The following is a 19,859-nucleotide window of genomic DNA, read 5'->3' as shown; positions in this document are numbered from 1 at the left end:
AATTATTATAAATAATAGACTCTAAAATTATTCAAGAAAAAGACAGAGAAAACAACTAGTCATTTCTCCTTTAGCTCAAAGAATTGTTGCTTCTCTTTAAAAAAATCTGGTTTTCTGTTGAATAGAAAGCTTTTAAATACTCCCAAAGGGGAGGAAAAGATTTGCTGGCTTGAAAAAATAAATTCAAAATGGCTTTTGCATATAGTCTGATAGGAGTTGTGGTCTTTGATGTTTTCATTTGACTTTGAAGTGACAGCCGAGTATATTGACTAATAGGGCAGTTGGATTTTGTATTGATTTAAGGAGTCCCATATTCCTGTGCATTTTGTAATACGTGGTCTCTATATATTTTGTTTTATTGGCATTTACTGTAAAGAAAATCCCTTACTGAATGTTGCTTGATTTATTTTTCAGTTCAGGGCGACAGCTAAGTGAAGTCTTCATTCAGCTTCCATCAAGGAAAGAATTACCAGAATACTATGAATTAATTAGAAAGCCAGTGGATTTCAAAAAAATAAAGGTGGGTGTCGTGTTTGAAAGCCAGCTTCTATTAAAAAAAAAATAAATGTAGAAACCAAAAAGAGATGTGTTTATAAATCGCATGAAGTGGTTTCAGTGAAACTGGGGGCAGCTGGAGGGAGGGGGGGGGTTACTTGTAAATTGACACTTATGCCAGCTTAGCTAGAAAATGTCATTGGATAGATTCGAGGGTCTTGGTGGCTTACATTTTTGGTAGACTATACAGAGACCTCAGAGTGTTTTCTTTTAGAATTCTTTCTCTCCTCATTTTCTTACAATTCTTCTCTCCCCACAATACACCCCCTCCTTGGAAGGAAATTAATTTGTGGGAGGGTTATTCCTGTGGAGCCTAAAGTGAGAATCAGGCTACACATATTGTTAACAGAGTCACTCATTTTGTGTTTCTTTCTCCCCTCCTCCATTTTATCTAAAAATTCCATTAGGAAAGAATCCGTAATCACAAGTACCGGAGCCTTGGTGATTTGGAGAAAGATGTTATGCTGCTCTGTCATAATGCTCAAACATTCAACTTGGAGGGATCGCAGGTTGGATTCAGTTCACTTACATTTTTTAAGCTTCAATGTGTCTTTTCTCTCTTGAATAAAATATTTTCCTCTTTAAATCTAGTTTTTAAAAATCATTTGACTATACTTACACTCCTGTTACTAAACGTCTGCCAGAAAGAGTCAAACATTCTGTTCTCTGCCATTATTTTATATATATATATATATATATATATATATATATATATATATATATATATATATATATATATATGTCATTTGAGTACTTTCACATATTCCATTTATTTTGTTTCTGTATTTGTGGTGCCTGTTTTTGTCAAACAGTCCATCGTGCATGACATTGATAAGCTGATGTTGCTGCTAATTAAGGCAGAGTTCTTGAATAAATGTTAAAAATAAGGTCAGAAGGATAGTAATATTATTTTCTATTATATATTTTATCTAAGCATAACTGCTGTCAGGAAGTCTTCTCAATAAATTTCCATGTATAACACAATATAATGAATGGAAACTTATCTAGGAAATACTTCTGTGAAAGGCAGAATATTATATTGGCATGATGGTGGCTATGTACAAGGGCCAAAAGCAATGGATTGGAGAAACATTATAGATGTAGAATGGACAAGGCTTGGCAATTAATTTGTGTTGTGGATTGAGGAAAAAGGAAAACTCTAAAAAACCTCTTGGGTTTTTTAATCCTTACCTTCTTGTCTTAGAATCATTTCTGTGTATTGGTTCCAAAGCAGAAGGGCAGTAAGGGCTGTGCAATGGGCATTTACTGTCTTGCCCAGGATCACACAGCTAGGAAGTATCTGAGGTCACATTTGAACCCAAAACCTCCCTTCTCTAGCGGCTCTCAATCCACTGAGCCACCAAGCTGCCCCCATGGTCATTTGACTTCTAAATTTATGTTACCAAGAGCATTCCCCATCTTCAGCAAAAATAGGAGAGTTATGGGAAATTTGGGTTTGGGAATACTGAGTTTGGGATGCTGACAAAGCATCCAGATGGAGATGCCCTGCAGTAGAATTTCAAGCAAGAGAACAGAGATAGATGATAGATAGATATAATTAGATAGACAAATAGAGAGACAGACAAAAAGAATAAGTTGGACAACTGCCTAGAGATTATAATGGAACCCATGAGAAAGTAGAAAGAAAACCCAGGTCAAGACCTTAGAGTACATGTCAATGTAGAGAGTGGATGATAATCAAACAGGCAGCAAGGACTGGCCAGACACCAAGAGAGCTTTGTGTTATAGAAGTCAAGAGAAGACAAAGCATGAGGTGGAAGGGGACTACATCTGAAGAGAAGTAAAGTATGGAAACTAATAAAAAGCCATTTGATTTATCAGTTAATGGTAACTTTTCAGAGCAGAGTTAAAGGCTTGAAGACAAATTTTAAAGGCATCATAAGCTTTCTTCCCAACTAAGGAAAAGTTTTAATTTTTTTTGCATGCACATAATAGGAGCTTAATAAAGGCCTGTTGACTAGTCATATAAATCATAAACATGAGTTATTACTTTTTCCAATCTGTATCATTGACCTAAAATTTTAATCCTGGAAAAAAGGCAAGGATAAGTGATATTTCATTGCCTTCACCAGTTACGACAATAGAGGCAAACTTAAATTCCTTAATCTTTTACATAGTTTAATTTACCTTTGTATCTTACCTTAGCAACTGAATAGGGAACATTTGAAGTCTCAAAATGTGTTTTAGACATATTCTACTTTCTAGGAAATGTGACTGCATTGCCGTTTGTTTTTCTGGCTAAAATAATTGGTATAAAAGGAAAATCTCTTCTTTATATTCTTTATAGAAGTCTAAAATAAAAGCTTGAACCTCAAAGACAACTGAGAATCCTTTTGTGAATGACATTTTGTGACTGATTTTTGTATTACAAAAATTCTTCTTAATCCTCATTGTTATTGTCATAGTCTCAAGCGTGCCCAGGTATTTATCAGCTCATGACTGAAGTTTGGGTCAGGTCCCATAATGAGTTACTCTGCCTTCAGTTTCTTTCCCCTGGAATTGATCTTCAGTGCCTTTCCAGATCAGGTCTCCTTGATTGCAGCTTTTATTTTGCTTCTCTATTCTTCATGTTTTCAGTGGCTCTCCATTCTTTCCAACAAAGCCCAAACTCTGTAGCCTACTATCAAAGGCACTCTACAATAGAATCCCAGTATGACATTTTAACTTTTCCAATCACTCCCCAACTCCTAGATACCTAGATTCTTCCTTACCTCCCTACCTTTGCTGTTTACAGCAGTCCCCTTAGAAGACCCTCTCCCATATTCCATAGCTATCCAAAAACTATCTTGATCTCAAGATACAGTTTCAAGTTCCCTTTCTCCCATGAAACTTCCCCCATCCTGGTAGTCTGTCATTTCTCCATCTCTTGAGCCCCTTTGGCACTTGCTTTTACCACCAGCTTAATTTAGGAGTTCACTAGGGTTTTTGGGGGGAAATTGGACACAGGATGCTGCCTGATTTTGTAACAATGGAGTATTCCTTTTACTATCTAATAATCCTTATGCAAATTTCTTTGGAAACTTTAGAGCACTTTCCTCACTTCAACCTTGTGAGGTAGACCATGAATGGTTCCTTATCCTCATTTTGTGGAGAAATGGAGACTTAAAAAAATTAAATGGTTGGCCCAGGAGCACACTGCTAAATTGGGAGTCAAAGCAAAAATTTGAGCCTAAATCTCCTGGCCCTAGTATGCTGCCCTTTCCCTCCATGCCCTGTGTTGCCTCTGCAATGATTTCATAAATTCATTAGGGACCATATCTTTTCATTCCACCTATGCAGCTAGGTTTTTCAGTGGACAGAGAGCAGGCACTGGAGTTAGGAAGAACTGAGTTCATATCTGGCTTCAGATACTTACTGGCTATCCGACCTCTTAATATAAGCTGTGACACCTGCCTCCCAGGGTCTTTGCTGTGAAGATCAAATGAGATGACAACATTTGTAAAGAGCTTAACACAGTTCCTGGCACATAATAGGTGCTAAATTTTAGTTCCTTCATTCTTTTTTATCTATCAAAGCACCTATATAGTACTGTGTATTTTTAGTATTCAATAAGTATAGTGTTTATTGATTTAATTTGTTAGAATAGTTATTAGTGCTGATAAACAGTAATAGATAGTAGATTTGATTTTGTTTAGATTGTTTTTAAAGTAATATTTCTCCTCCGAAGTTGCCTATATTTAATAGAACCTGTCAACATAAGTTAACCTCAATAAATAGTATTTTTGTTACCAAGAAAACAGAAAACATGTCATTATCACTTCTCCTTATACATTGTAGATCATTTTATTGGATACTCCCTATTGGTTAGAATACAGAGTTCTATATCCTATGGAATGTGTTTAAATTAGTTTGGTTTGGGATATTAATAATCAATATTGCCATGGATTAAAATTCCTACAATTGTCATTGCTTCCTGTGGGGGGAAAATTTCAATTGTTTTAGTTTTAAATAACTTGAAACTCTAACAGATGGAATTTTAATTCTGTAGATCTATGAGGACTCCATTGTTCTACAGTCAGTGTTTAAGAGCGCCCGGCAGAAAATTGCCAAAGAAGAAGAGAGTGAGGATGAAAGCAATGATGAGGAAGAAGAAGAAGATGAGGATGAATCAGAATCTGAGGGTAATCTGAATGATCCAGTTCCACCATCTCTTTGCTTTTTCACCATTCTTTGTTATTTAGTGTTGAGTGAAGATCCCCATAGAGAGTGTGCAATTCCTATTGAGTTTGCTCGAGAACATGAGTGTGGGCATTTTTTGTGCCAGGCCAGACCCATAATCCATCCATCAAGATACGTTTTGTAAAAGATCACGGTTGTCTTCCCTAATATCAATCCCAAAGGTTAAAAAAATGTAATCTCCATTACAGAGTCCTCATATAGTTGAATAATGGAAGACGTGAATATTGCCTCATTGTGAGCATTGCCTTCCTAGATACAAATCACAGTCCTTCTCAGACTATGTAGATACTCCTTGAGAGCTGCTGTGGCCTAAGATTGATTACTGCCCACTGTGGCCCACCTGGCGATGAGCATCTCTTAACTACTTTGGTAATCACGTGATTGCCATACATTCCATCATCCTGACCAGACTTCTCAATGCTCATGCTCTGCTGGCATTCTGTTAGAAAACCAAGAGCGACCTCTGTGTCAGGAAGATCATTGGAGTCAAACATCAGTGCAGTCAGCCATACACATCAGACATTAATTCATCTAAATTTTCTTCTATTTTTCAACTTCTGTTATTTCCTAATAGTAATTTCCAGAAGTTTACGATGTGTCAAATAAAGTAGTATTTCCTTTTATTTGTCATAAATTTACCTTTTTTCCATTTAAAGCCCACCATCTAATTCTGACAGTCTACAATTTAATAAGCATGCTTGAACCACAGAACATCTGGTTTAGAAGTTATATCAGAGACTCTCTAGTCCAACACATATCTAAACAAGAAGCCATAAGTGGTGGTACTTTGTTTAAGACCCTCCTGGAAGAGGAGGAACTCCCTAACTCCTATGGCAGCCCACTTCACTTTTAGATGGAGCTAATTACAAAAGAGCTATTTCCATACAAGTCTCAATATTCTTTCTCAACAACATCTTTGAGATGTGCCCTCTGGAGCGCAGTAGAATAGGTCTAGTCCCTCTTCCACACAACAATTTACCTCTACTTTAGACATATACTTGGTGATGTTCTTTAGATTTTAATCACCTACTCTCTCATTCTTCACATAGTTATATTTCATTGTTCACAAAAGGCCCATTTATGGATAGTCATTATTTATAAATTATTTTTGTAGACCTGAAAAACACATGCATCCTTCTTTTCCCCATCCCATGCTAATGAATTCTATTTTAACTTTTGTTATGGGACTGACAAATAGTTATTATGGTTGCAGTTTAGTACTGTCTTTCTCTCTTTGAAATATAGCCACAAATGCTCAACTGCCCCTATCAAAATAGTACACGTCGTTTCAAAAAAATTTTGTTAAATATAGTATAAACCTCATTACCTAAACTCTTAAGCAAGAGATATTATATTCTCTTGTAACTATCTCTCTTTGCTATGTCTTATACTCTTGAACAGATCATTTAGCCTCTGAGTATGTTTTTTTCATCTGTAAAATGAGCTTGGATTAACTGAATTCTAAGATTTCTTCTAGTTCTGTGATTCAATATCATTTTATCATGATTTATGAAAACCCACCAAATGTGATATCCTGGTGAGTTTAGTTCAGTATCTTGTCTTCACATATGAAGAACAATTCTGTAAAAATGCTTCTAGCCATCTTTATAGTCTACTCTTCCTCTTCTCCATGTATGGCAAAACAATTAGTTATTTCTAGAATTTAATATTAGCCAGAGTCAAATGCCAAATGGTCCCTTCCTCATGATGCTTTTGCTGTTATTATAATGACTTTCTCCTGTGGAGAGAATACTAGGATCTCAGTCTTGACAGGGACCTCACAACTTGCCTAGTTCAGCTAAACCTCAATAAGAATCTTCTCTACTACATCCATGACAAGTAGCCATCCAGCCTTCTCTTGATGACATCTAGGGATGAAAAGGCCACCACTGTCATATTGCTTTTAGATAGGTCTAGTTGGTTTTGTCATTGTTGTTTTTAACTTTCCTTTTTTATTGTGAATTTTAACAATGTAGATTGCCAACAACCGAAAGACAAATAGGCATAAAAGCCCTGTGTTGGGCAATACTCCCCAGATGACTAATCCTGCTTCTAGGCCAGCCCTCATAGCCATCATCCCAGGAAGCAATTCCTATGGGAAAAGGACAAATCATCCCCATCAGCTTCTAAACATCTTCCATTCACAGGGCAAGCAAGACCCTCTAACTGAGGTGCCCCAAGAGAGAGACAGGAGATACTTACTTCATTCTAGGCAAGTCAAACTACCTCTACTACTACCTTGACCCACCACCTCCCTTCAGACTCTCATTGGGGACAGCCTAAACCTGGAACCAGGAATAGCAATGTCCTTAGCCACCACCCTGAGAAGCAACCCCTGTGGAGATGTAGCTCTGCAATTGCTCCTGCAGCCACTACACCCACAATGACTAAAAACTCAAAGGAAAAAAAAAAGTCCTTGGCACTGTCAGATACTTTGATAATAGAAATTGATACAATTTGATCAGTGGAAATGACATTTTAAAAAAATTACCATCTTCTTTGCTGCTGTACCCTAAGGACCCTGGGACTTTTCTACCTGATTGTCGCTGAAACTTTCCTTAAGTGTTATTTTACCCATTAGAACATAATCTTCTTCAGAGCAGAGATTGTACTGCACATAGTAAAGTTAAGTGCTTAATAGTTGCTTTATTTATCCATTCAAAATACAAACATTTTAATTTTACAAAGAAATCTTATACAAGAAACTAAATTTTTATACTGCCTTTTAAAAGAAGCATATGTGTATGTATAGGTATGTGTGTATATGTGTAATTTAACAAGGAAGTAAGGAAACTATTTTATGTGTCTTTCTGTACATTTCGTTGGCTTCTGTTCTTTTTTAAACTGTTTTATTGAATCTTTTTTGTTAATTACTACTTATTAACTTATCCTTTTCCACCTAAGAAGATGATCTTCTTTGTAACAAGTAAGTATAGTCTAGAAAAACAAATCAACATATTGGCTGTGTTTGAGAATACACATTTCATTTTCTAGCCCATTATCTTTATTTCAAGAGTTGGGAAGTGTGTCTCATTATAAATCTCTTAAAACCTCTTAATTTACTTGATCAGAGTTTTGAGATCTTTGGAAATGATTTTCCTTCATTTTATTTTTTGTCATGATGTAATTTATTCTCATAGTTCTGCTCATTAAATTGTGTATCAGTTCATACAAAGTTTCCCATGTTTCTTTGAATCCATCATATTCATCACCCATTCCTAAATTAATGTGATTCTATTTTTTCAAGTTTTATGATACTACAAAAATACTGCTAAAACATTCATGTGCATGTGATTCCTTTTCTCTATTGATGATCTACTTAGTATATATGCCTGATAGCAGTCATAGGGCATGACGAGTTTTGCACCTATTTTCAATTTTTTTCCCAGAATGCTTGAAATAATTTAGAACTTTGCCTGTAGGGTGGTATTTTGCCTTTTTTCCTCGGCTCCTCCAACAAGTTTTCTTTTTGTCTTTGTTCACCTTTGCCATTTTTACGTAAGAGATAGCTTTACTTACTAGAAAATTTCTCTTTAAATTTAACTGAAATCTACCTCTCTTCATTGTCCCCCATTGTTCCTAGTTCCACTCTCTTGTGCCATCCAGAACATGTCTCGGTTTTATTCCATGTAATATTCCTTCAGATATATGAAGACAACCATCTTCCTCCCTTTCCTGAGCTCAGGTCTTCTCTTATTCTGACAAATCTTAGCCAATTCCTTCAATGGATTCTTTTTTGCTGTGGTTTTCAGTTCTCTCAGGATCCCAGTGAACCTTTTGTTCACCTACAGTTTGTCAATGTTATTCTTGAACTATGATATACAGAACCAAATGCAGATATAGTCTGCAGGATGTAGAGTTGAGTGGTGGCCATCATTGCAGGAAACTGTGACTCTCAATACAGGGTAGGTACATATTGACTCTTCCAGTTTCCATATCAAATAATTGACCTATACTGCAGTCCATTTCAATTCCTAGGTCTTTTTCATTTAAACCACTGGTTCTCAACCTTTCTAATGCCGTGACCCTGCAATACAGTTCCTCATGTTGCGGTGACCCCAAATCAAAAAATTATTTTGGTGGCTACTTCAAAACTGTAATTTTGCTACAGTTATGATTCGGAATGTAAATACCTGATGTGCATTATGTATTCTCATTGCTACAAATTGAGAGGTTGAGAACCGCTGATTTAAACTATTGAGTAGCCATTCCTTATCTTTCATGTGCAGTTGAATTTTTGAACCTGGATAAAGCATTTTAAATTAATTTCTATTAAATTTTATCTTATTAAATTAGGTCTCTTGTTTTTAGCACACATGGATCTTTTCTAGAACTTGACAAACATCATTTCAACTGCCCCCCACCCCAATTGATGTCATCTTTTCTTTTGATATATATGCCACCTATGCCTTCATTCAAATCATTGATAAGAATGTTAAGAGAGCACAAGACTAAAAACAGGTTCAATAAGGTGCATTCTACTAACGATCTCCTCCACACTGAGACTCCTTCATTATTCTTCTTTGGATCCAGTTGTTTGACCACTTCTGAATCGACTTAACATTATGTAGTGTACTTTTCCTATATTAGGCACGAAGATGACCCAAGACGCTTTGACAGAGGTTTTGTCACAATTCAGCAATACAACGTCAATGGCATTTCCTGGATCTAATCTGCCAATGCTCTTAAATAAAGAAACAAGCTTAGTCTAGAATGAACTATTCTTAGGGAAACCATATTGACTCTTAGAAGTCGCCAATTTTCTTTTCTAAATTCTCATAAGTCATCTATTGACAGTATTTGTTCTGAAATTTGCCAGCCATCAAAGTCAAGCTCAGCAATCTATATGGTTCCATTTTTTATTAAAAAACTGAGAGAGCATTTACCCATCTTCACTCCTGTATTTTCTCTCCCACCCTCTGTATTTTTCACAAATTACTGACAGCTGAGTAGTCAAGTGTACTTGTTCCTTCAGTATCCTGTGATGTAGTTTGTCCAAGCATGGTGACATGATTTCATTTGATGGCAGCTAGGGTGCTCTCCCAGCATCTCCTCATTTATCCTGGATTTCAGCTCTTTTGTTTTATCCTTCCCAATCCAAAGATCAATTTCCTTGTTAGAGAAAGGGAAAGCTATGGAAGACTTGCATGTGACTGGCTACAGGAATCATGGACTACCTACAGTTTCTGTTTTCATTGTGGCACCTCTTACCACTGTTCTCCATCGTGTAGACCAGAACATCCTCGTTAGTGATTTTTCCTCAAAGGCCTTGGGAGATCAGCTCACTAAACATGGGGCAGGAGATCCCAGGCAGACCCAGGGAATGGAGAAGCACGCCTCTCACTGAAGCCACGCTTCTGGAACTGAGGGAACGTAGGGTTCTAGGCCAGGATACAGCAGCTGGTCCCTGAAGACCAATTGATTCTGGGGTCAGTGTATGGAGAATATGGGTAGAAAGTGTGAGAATGGAAAGCCTCCTGGAAGAGTATTTGGTGTAGTATGAAGCTGCTGCCCTTGTATGGTCAATAGAGATGATCAAGAATGAATGGTATGTGAGCTGAGAATTTTTCAAAGTACTTAGGATCTAGGATGAAGTGATTTCTAGTTGGAGAGAAACATTTTTTCTCTTCATTTTTTTGATTGCCATTTATTTTTATTTTTTATAATTAGCATAATATGCTACATAACAATATAATACAGATGATTTGTAAAAAAAAAATGTCATAGTGATAAATGTGCTTATCCAAGAAAAACAAATTCTCACATTGGCATTTTCCCCCCAATTGGAGAGAAACTCTTAATAGACTCCATTGTACTAGCATAGTCAAATCTTGGAAATTAATTTTTTAGAATTAATTTTAAGAATCCCAGGACTAAGGTGGAATTTCCTTCATCTCACTTTTCCCTCTGAACCCCGCCTGCCTGGTGAGATGGGGAAATCATCGTCCTGTTTTTAGATGCAAAGACTGAGACAGAAGGAAGTTTGTGTACAGTCACTCCATTAGTGGGTGGCAGAATGGAAACAAGTCCCGGGTTCTTGAACGTTCCCAGCCCAGCTGCTTGTCCCACCAGCACACACAACCTCTTGTAGGCTGGTCAGACCTCTTTGACTCCCTGGGGGAATATGAAGTGTTTTCTGGGACTTCATTCATGGTTTTCTCCTTCTAGCAAAATCGGTGAAAGTGAAAATCAAACTTAATAAAAAAGACGACAAAGGCCGGGACAAAGGAAAAGGCAAGAAGAGGCAGAGCCGAGGAAAAGCCAAACCAGTTGTGAGCGATTATGACAGTGATGAGGAGCAGGATGAAAATGTAAGTATTTGGGTTAAAGAAGCAGTTGAGCATTTTAATATCTCTGTGGATGATGAGCTGGAAGGGGGAACTGAATGAAAGAGAAATGTTAATATTTTCAGACCGTAATGCAGAGAATTTAACAGAAATCATAAGAAAATAAAGGAAATGATTTAAAATTCAAATGTTGTTGGGGGGGGGGGGGCTTTTAAAATCTCACTTAAATTCCTGAGTATGTGACCTGGGTCAAGTCACTTAACCCCATTTGCCTAGCTCTTGCTCTTTTGTCTTGGAGTTGTTACTAGGACAGAAAATACTTTTTTTTTAAAGAGCTTCTTTAAAAAAAAAATTGAAGACTAAGACGAAGTTCTAAAATTATATTCATAATTATAAAATTACAATTTAGCTGAGTTTTTTTTTAAACCCTTACCTTGTGTCTTGGAACTAATATTAGTATTAGTTGGAGTTAAATGACTTGCCCAGGGTCACACACCTAGGAAGTGTCTGAGACCAGATTCAAACACAGGAGTTCCCATCTGCAGGCCTGGCTCTTGATCCACTGAGCCATCCTGCTGGCCCAAATTAGTTTTTAAGCATTTTAAATTATTTGCAAATTTTGGAAAAGTGAATTGATCTTACTTTCAGGAATGGAGCCTAAATAAAATAAGCATTAAATTAAGCATTAAAAGGGACTTTTATTTGGTAAATCAGGAGAGTCCACAGTGACCTTAACAACTGGCTTTTTTCACTTTCCCTCTTCTTTGTTCTTCCTCATCTCTCCCTCTTCCCTCTCCCTTTTTTCCCTTCATCTCTCCTTGTCTCTTTCAAAAAAGAGAATTGATATTTTCTAGGTTTAGAAGTTTATTCTTCTCTTTGGCTTCTCAGAAGAAAAAAAGATGCAAAGTTCTCATCACACTGTGGCCCTGCTCTTCAATGTAAACATTTCAGATGCGTGCAGATTGTTGTGGGAAATTATAAGAGATTCAAATGAATAAGGTTCACCCGAGCTTTGACCTTATGTATTCCTCTGAAAAACGCCACAGTCAAAAGTGAGAGTAATTATCTGTGACTGCCTATGCAGGGCTGAAGAGGGTTCGATGTGTTGACAAATGACGCATGGAGCCAGATTTCTGAGCCATTTGGCACTTGGAGTTTTTCTCCTTTTCTGTTAAAAAGCACCCAGAGCCTCCACTAGCTTTCTTCCTTCCTCCTTCCCGGAACGCTAGTGAAGAGGCTTGTAGCAGGACTCATTTCCACCCTATTTCTTTCTTGCTGCATTATTCTCCAGCACAATCTTTTTACGTTATTTGGAATTTCTAACCTCATTTGGTTTTTCTTTGTTTTGATTTGACCCTTAGGATCAGTCGGAAGGAAGTGGAACTGATGACGAGTGATCAACATAGGACATTTTTCCTGGTAGAAATGAACTCCTCCCCCTCTCTCATTTACACCCAGTGAATTCATTTTGTCAGATAGACATTGGGTTGTTTCTGTATTCTCATCATCTATAAACTAGCTTTAGGATAGTGCCAGACAAACATATGATATCATGGTGTAAAAAAAAAAGAAAATGAAAAAATACACAAAAAAATTTGTAAAATATTGTGACCAAATGGGCCTCTAAGATTGAATAAAAATAAGCTTTTGATGGAAAATATGTGGGTTGATAGTATATTTCTATGGGTTGGGTTTAGTTTGGTAATGGTTTGAGTGTGCCTGGTTTTATCAACTGTTTAAGATGCTTTAATACAGCATCAGAAAGATGAAAAAAAAATGTGTCTTTTGTAGCACTGATAACCAGGAGAAGCCATTAAAAGCCACTGGTTATTTTATTTTTCATCAGGCAATTTTAAAGGTTTTTATTTGTTCTGTATTGTTTTTTACACTGTGGTACATATATGCAACTTTGTTTAATAGCTGATAAATGTACAGTAGTTAGACTTCACCCCGCCCCCATATACATTTTTCCACTTTATGCTCAATGATCTCTGAAAAAAAAAATGCTTTTTGAATTGTATCAGATTTATGTCGACTGTAAACTTTGCTCCTTTTTTTTGGCTCTTGATTTTAAAAAGTTTGGTTGAAAAATGCTATTGAATATTGCAATCTATATAGTGTAATGGATGGCTTCTTTTATCAAACTGATCTTCTATGTTACCAATGTGGATTATCACCTTTTCCCTAAAGTGTACTTAATCTTTGCTTTCTTTGCACAATGTCTTTGGTTGCAAGTCATAAGCCTGAGGCAAATAAAATTCCAGTAATTTTGAAGAATGTGGTGTTGGTGTTTTCCTAATAAAGAGACAATTTAGCTCCATAAATATTGCCTTGTGTTTATGAGTTCCAGGAGATCTGATGCTTGTTACTGCATCTAAGTGAATGCATCTGACATGTCCTGTGTATTCGCTAAAAGTATTTAAAAGTTAACAATTAAAGAGAGCAGACAAGTCAGAATAAGGGAAGGTGGAGAGAGAAAATAAGTGCATTCGATTGTGCCATTAAGTGATCCTCTGTTACTATGTTATTGATAGTTAAGATTTGCGTGATCTCTGGAAATAGAACTGAACAAAGCGTTTGTGGGTGGTAGACGAAGTTTCAAAGTTGTGCCCACCTCCTTTTTTTGAAAATGATGTCCCCGGTGTTCCCCCTCCCCCCAAGAGATTTGAGCTTTCATTCTTGATACATGTGACTTGGTGACTGACCATGAAGTAAATACATTCCATAAGACCACTGGTGTACTTTCCTTCTTTCCGTCACTTTCTTCTTCTAAGTAACACATAATTCCGAAATATCTCGTAATAATACACGCTAAGAACATGCTTTTGCACCCTGTATAAATGTTATCGCATGTGAGCCACAGAGCAACTCCACACAGTAGATACTGCAAGTACTGTTACCCCTATTTTTCATAGAACAGGTACTTAAACACGTAAGGACGACATGACTTGCTGGCTAATCGAAGAATTCAGGTCCTGGTCTTTTGGCTCCAGATTTTGTGGTTTTTCCATTTTATCACAAATAAATGAAGCCGTCTGAGATCATAGTATTCTGGAGGTAGGAACTGCTCCACACTGTTCAAACCTCTGAACCACGAAAGCAAGCTGATGACATGGAATACAAATAATGCTGCTGCTGGGAAAAGGTTGCAATGAATACCGAAAATACAAAAAGAACAACAAAGTATATATAAATGTGTATTTATTTACATGTGCACATGCAGATATGTATGTATATATGACACATACACACAACTTTCCCATTACAGGTTGGCATAAAAAAATTAAATGGGGAATTTTTAGGAGTTCTGAAAAAGCTGCAAATGGCACGTGAAGGCCAGAAGACAATACAGAAAAAGTTTAAAAAACTAGAAATGCATAAAATATATGTGGAGTATTATACAGTTAACATATTTATCTTTTAATGTAGTAAACATACAATTTCTTTTTTTAAGTTAAAATAAGTAAACAGTTAAAGTTTAGGGAAAGAACGTGAAAGCCAACAGGCAGCACACAAAAGCTAGAAATGTACACATATCTTAAGTTTAGTTACTCATCAATTCATAAAATGTATGTACTGTTATATTATTTTAAATATCTTTTTATACATTCAATATTCTCAAATTTGTTTCATTTTATATTTTCATATTTTGTTTTTATTTCTTTTTCATACAATATTTCTACTTAACATTAACCTACATATAGCCTAGGACCAAATATTTGACCCAAATTTTATAAGGTACTATAAATACCCCAAAAATGAAAAAGAAAAAAATTCAGACTTCTTCCTTGGTACAAAGAGAGGGCCAAAAATTTTACATGGATTTTTCAGATCATGGGAGTGCCATGCCCCTAAAACCCCCATGATGTGGATGGGGAACCTATACACATGTGTGTATGCATATATGTACATATGTATACATCATCTTTTCTTCAAGCTGATGCCAAATTTTCTCAGTCAGAAAATAGGATACAACTCTATTTCTGACATCTCCAATTCCTTCTCTTTCAGGGGGTCTCCAGTCTTTTCTAACAAAAGAAATCCAATCTAAAAACAGCCTATGTGGGGAATACCAATACTCAAATTGGTCAAAAATGTAATCATTTTGGGAGTTCCTTCCAATGATGTAAATACCAAGACATCAATGTCTGTCAATCCTGTCCATATACATTTGCCACAGTGGTCTACCCAATATACTAGAAGTAGTCTTTGTTTTCTCCTGAGATCAGGATAGCCATGGAACTTTCTAGAAACCTACCTGTCTTTCCTCATTCTTGATCTATGACCATCCCGTCGTCTCTTCCTGTCCTACATTTCCCTGGTAGATATCTTTTAGTCCTATTCATAAGTTTTCCTTATTGGTTTTATGCTATATCCAGATCATACTTGACATATGCTTTTCCATTGTCTTCTGTGGGATACTCTTTTTATTAAAAAAAAATTATTTGGAGGCTATTGTATTCCATGACTTCAGACTATATATTGGCAGCATGTTGTTACTGTAAAGATGAGCCTCTGCTTTCACAGGAAGCATAAGGTCAGGAAAGGAGCTTCATAATTTTCTGAGGGATCCAGGAAAGGCCAGTTGAAGAAAGAGTGTATAGTGCCACAATTTCAACGTGTGTTCAGATGGACACCCTATTTCTTGTCTATAGACAAGAGACATACAGCCGAGATGGATGAGTTCAGCCCACAATTAAACAGAAGAGCGGGCTGGATTCCTCATGAAATTATGAAGCTCCTTTACTTTGATTTATGGATGGAAGTTACCTTTTTATTTTTTTTAATCTTAGAGCATTTTATTCGATTGAATTAAATACATTTCTATAAAAACAAGCATTGCAGATTATATAAATCAAGACATCATTAAATAAATTGAGAAAAGGTATAAAAGCTCATTTCCAAATATTTTTTGCAAAACTCTGCTTCCCTGCAATAAATAACCTCATTTCATATTGTCTATATAAATATATATCCTCAATTTTTATATATGTATGTGATTCTTCAAAATTTTATATGTGTATGGGAAAATAGACTTATAAGTTATCATCCTTTTGTTTACTTTTTTATTATTATTAGCAAGATCTGATATATTTTTGATACCTTTTATACCTTTTCCTCTTTCAGATACATCATGGGCTGATTTTCTTTATTGCCCTTACAGTGGTATTGCCTCAATTACAGATATCCTCCACACAAAATTGATTCAATCCATTTCTTTATTCTTTGTTCTCTTTAATGTGATTGCTACATTTTTTTTAAGTACACAAAAGACTATGATGTAAGGTCCATATGTAGTAGTTTTGCTATTAATAGAGCAGTTTGTTAAAAGAATTTTTGCAAATCTTTTCCATTTTTCTTCTCCTTTCCTCCTTTCATTTTTCCACCCTGAATGCTTTGGGGCTGAGTTGGGTATCTTGCCAAATTTTCTTTAACCTGGCTTTACACTACACAGCTTCTCTCTCTTTTATGAGATTATACCACTCATAATTTTCATATGATTTTACAAATGAGTCTTGCCTAATGTTGCCTTTTGTAGCCATCTCTGGTGTGTCGGGTATTTGCTGATGAAGGCACCTTTTGGAGGCTCCTTGTAACCAATTTACATTGGTTAATCTTCTTGTAATTGTATTATATAGGATGCCATCATCATTGTTGCTGTCCACTTCCCATTTTTAAAAATTGTTAAATATTGTTTTTATATTCAAGTTTAAATTGTCTTTAAACACTGTCTCATCATTTTTCTTGTTTTTTACTGATGATAATGATCTCAACTCAGATGAGGTTATGGTCTTACTGTATATATAGACAGCTGACTTGGGGATACTCCCACATCAATAACAAGTCTTTTCCTATCCATTAAAATATAATCTATTTTATACTTTATGGTGTTATTTAGACCTCCGTATTTAGGTCCTATCTATATTTTCTTGAAAAACTGTCCTTTACAACATATGAGTTTTAAATCCCTTTAACATTCATTCTACTTGTAAATCCTGAAATGCGGAAACATTAACATTTAGGTAAAAGCACACACACACAAAGATGAGAGTTCTGATTGCATGTCTAATTTCTCAGATTTCTTTTAAATTCCAGTTTTGATGCTTGTGATAAATTCTTCCATCATGACATTTTAAAGATGTGTGAACTATCAACTGACCTTCCCTAAAGAAAAGATATAAATGATATCTCTAAATAGATTTTTCTGGCAGAAAAACTGAACTAAAACTCAAGGTGTGTTGGCATATGTTGATCAACTAGCTCTCCAAAAATGCATGACACATCTTTTAGTTTCATCTACATTATAAACCCTTCCCCCAATAATTTCTTAGGTCTAGATAATCAACAAAATAATAAGTCAAGCCTTGTTTTGTAGTGTTTGAAGATTTCCAAAGTTTAAATATTCATACTGAAAACTTAACTGATAATTGAAAAATGTTGAGTTGCACCTGCTTTAAAAATATTAAAATTTAAAATATTTTTAAAATATATACTTCTTGCAAAAATGATTTCTTGTACTACTCAGTGATAAAGAAGATAAAGAAAGGGAGAAATTAAAATTCTATCTTCCAGGAACCAACAATATTATGCCACTTATAGAAGAAATTTTAGCAAGAGTTTCCTACTAACTGTGAGGTTTATATTGACAAGGCTTAAAGAACTTGCTCTAGTTTAACTCCACTGTGTCTTCCCTACTTTGGTTATCACTGTTGCAATCAGGCTAAATATCCATGATCTATGATCCCTTTCACTAAAATTCTAGACCACCTTCTTTTCTAACAAAACATCTTCTGGCATGATTACAAATTGTAAATTTGAAAACTGTTTTCTAATCAGAAATAATGGGCTGTACTCTTTGTACTCCTCCAATTTCTTTGTACCAACCTGCTTCTGCTTCACAACACTGCAAACTGGACAAATGAAGATGGCACCCACCTCAAATCCATTGAAGCACCTTCTATATTGGAAATACTAAACTAACTGAATGAGTCAAATAAAGCTTTTAATGAATAAATATCACTATATATATATATTTAAAACTTTGGTTTACCAAACCAAAGATAGTGTGAAAGACTTGACAATTTATAAATTTCTTCTCTAAATAATCTGAAATTTGAGGAGGGAGTTTAAAATAACAGAATGAATACTAAACAGTTTAGTCACCTTGGACTTCCTTGGGCAAGTTACTTAACTTTTGAGCTTTAGAATTCTCATCTATAACATGGAGATATTTGTCTCACTCAGAGTTGTTCAGTATATGTGAAAATTTAGTAACAGGTAAAATGTCAGACAAAGTACACTAGCATTGCTGTAGCATCCCCCTTAGTAACTATTTCCCAGGATTTAGGAAGAAAACAGATTTGGCTCAAAAAACAATTATTTCTTTAATTGTGCAAGTTGACAATGGTGAAGTGACCTTACAAAAGTCACCATGAGTCAATCTGTTGGCTTCTACAACTATTGGTTTCGAAAAGTTAAAAATTACTTTTCCACTTTACATTTAAATGAGATATGTTCCTTCTTTAATTTACCACATCTCTGTTAACTTCCATTTGGTGTTTCAGTAATTCATGCAGTTTTGGAGAAATTCTTTGTAAAATTTCTGTGGTAGCTAATGCAAAATAATCACCTTGTTTAAGAAAATCAATCACATAAGTCATGTTAAATTTCTATTAAAATATCTAGCCATTTCACTGTCATTGGAATTCATATTCCTTTCAATGCTTACAATACTTCTAAATGGTTTAGGTTCTAGAACTAGTGAAGATTATTATCGTTCTTCTTCCAAGCACAATAGAAATCAGAGACCTCCATATTTTCATAGTTGGGAATAAGAGACAGGATTTATAAACATCATTTTAACATGGATTTCCTAGAAAATTTTAGGGCCAGGTATGAATACTGTTGTCCTTTCCTCCAAGGCATCCCTCTCAGCTACTAAATTCATTAATTTCCCCAGCTTCTTTTTTCAGCTATCTTTTTTCCTCGTTGTCTTCCTCAGTGACCTCAAGCAGTCGTCCAGTTTCAACCACCACCCTTGGGAATGTCATATGAGTTAATCATTTTAGTTCAATATCTCTGCTACATTTCAAAACCACGTTACAAATTCAGTGTTAGATAGTTTTATTCATATATCCTGTAGTGGTCCTTAAAACTCAATATAGTTAAAACAAACTCATCATGAAGGAGTCAAGTGACAGAGGGCTGAGGGAAGTAAGTGAAAGATCATTAAATATAAAGGCAATTAACCTTGACTGGATCTAATCATTTACAGAATCCTAACTTCATCTTAGAATCAATACAAAGTATTGGTTCAAAGGCAAAAGAACAGTAAGGGCTAGAGAATGGGGATTAAGTGATTTGCCCAGATCACCCAGTTAGGAAGTATCTGAGGTCAAATTTGAACTCAAGATCTCCCATCTCTAGAACTTAATCCCCTAAACCACCTAACTTCCCCCTCAGACTCTAATGACTTTTTTAATTGAAAATTTTTATTTAATTAATTTAGAATATTTTCCATGGTTACATGATTCATGTTCTTTCTTTCCTCTCTTCCTCCCCCCCAACCATAGTTGACATGCAATTTCACTGAGTTTTACATGTATCATCGAATCATTTTTTAAGGAAGCTTGATTAGAGGTTGACAGATAATAGCATTAGTAGAAAGGAGACAAATCAACCTTCAAAGCTACCTTCCGAAAAACCACGGGTTTATTAAAAATCCCAGTAACATGGCAAACAGGTGCAGCAGCAATATGGCAGTTTGCAGAGAGAATTTCCAGGGAAAGCTATGAAGTAATAGTATCACATGAGGAT

The 19,859-nt window shown here is 35.6% G+C and overlaps 1 protein-coding gene across 12 annotated transcripts in view; it reads left to right on the top strand.

Annotated features, from left to right (window-relative positions):
* The window catches only part of SMARCA2 (SWI/SNF related, matrix associated, actin dependent regulator of chromatin, subfamily a, member 2), a 208,252-nt gene extending 194,480 nt beyond the window's left edge, over nt 1-13,772 (top strand). For all 12 annotated transcript variants that reach the window (XM_056806218.1, XM_007498585.3, XM_056806219.1 and 9 more), the window contains 5 exons: nt 415-520; nt 963-1,064; nt 4,565-4,697; nt 10,924-11,066; nt 12,404-13,772. In XM_056806218.1, the coding sequence (XP_056662196.1) occupies nt 415-520; nt 963-1,064; nt 4,565-4,697; nt 10,924-11,066; nt 12,404-12,439 (520 nt within the window). In that variant the 3' untranslated portion in view covers nt 12,440-13,772. The remainder of the gene's footprint in view (nt 1-414; nt 521-962; nt 1,065-4,564; nt 4,698-10,923; nt 11,067-12,403) is intronic.
* The last annotated feature ends 6,087 nt before the right edge of the window (nt 13,773-19,859 follow it).

Source organism: Monodelphis domestica, chromosome 7 (assembly GCF_027887165.1).
Source record: "Monodelphis domestica isolate mMonDom1 chromosome 7, mMonDom1.pri, whole genome shotgun sequence".
NCBI lineage: Eukaryota > Metazoa > Chordata > Mammalia > Didelphimorphia > Didelphidae > Monodelphis > Monodelphis domestica.
Note: the sequence above shows the minus strand (reverse complement) of the source record. Positions and strands in the feature narration are given on the sequence as shown.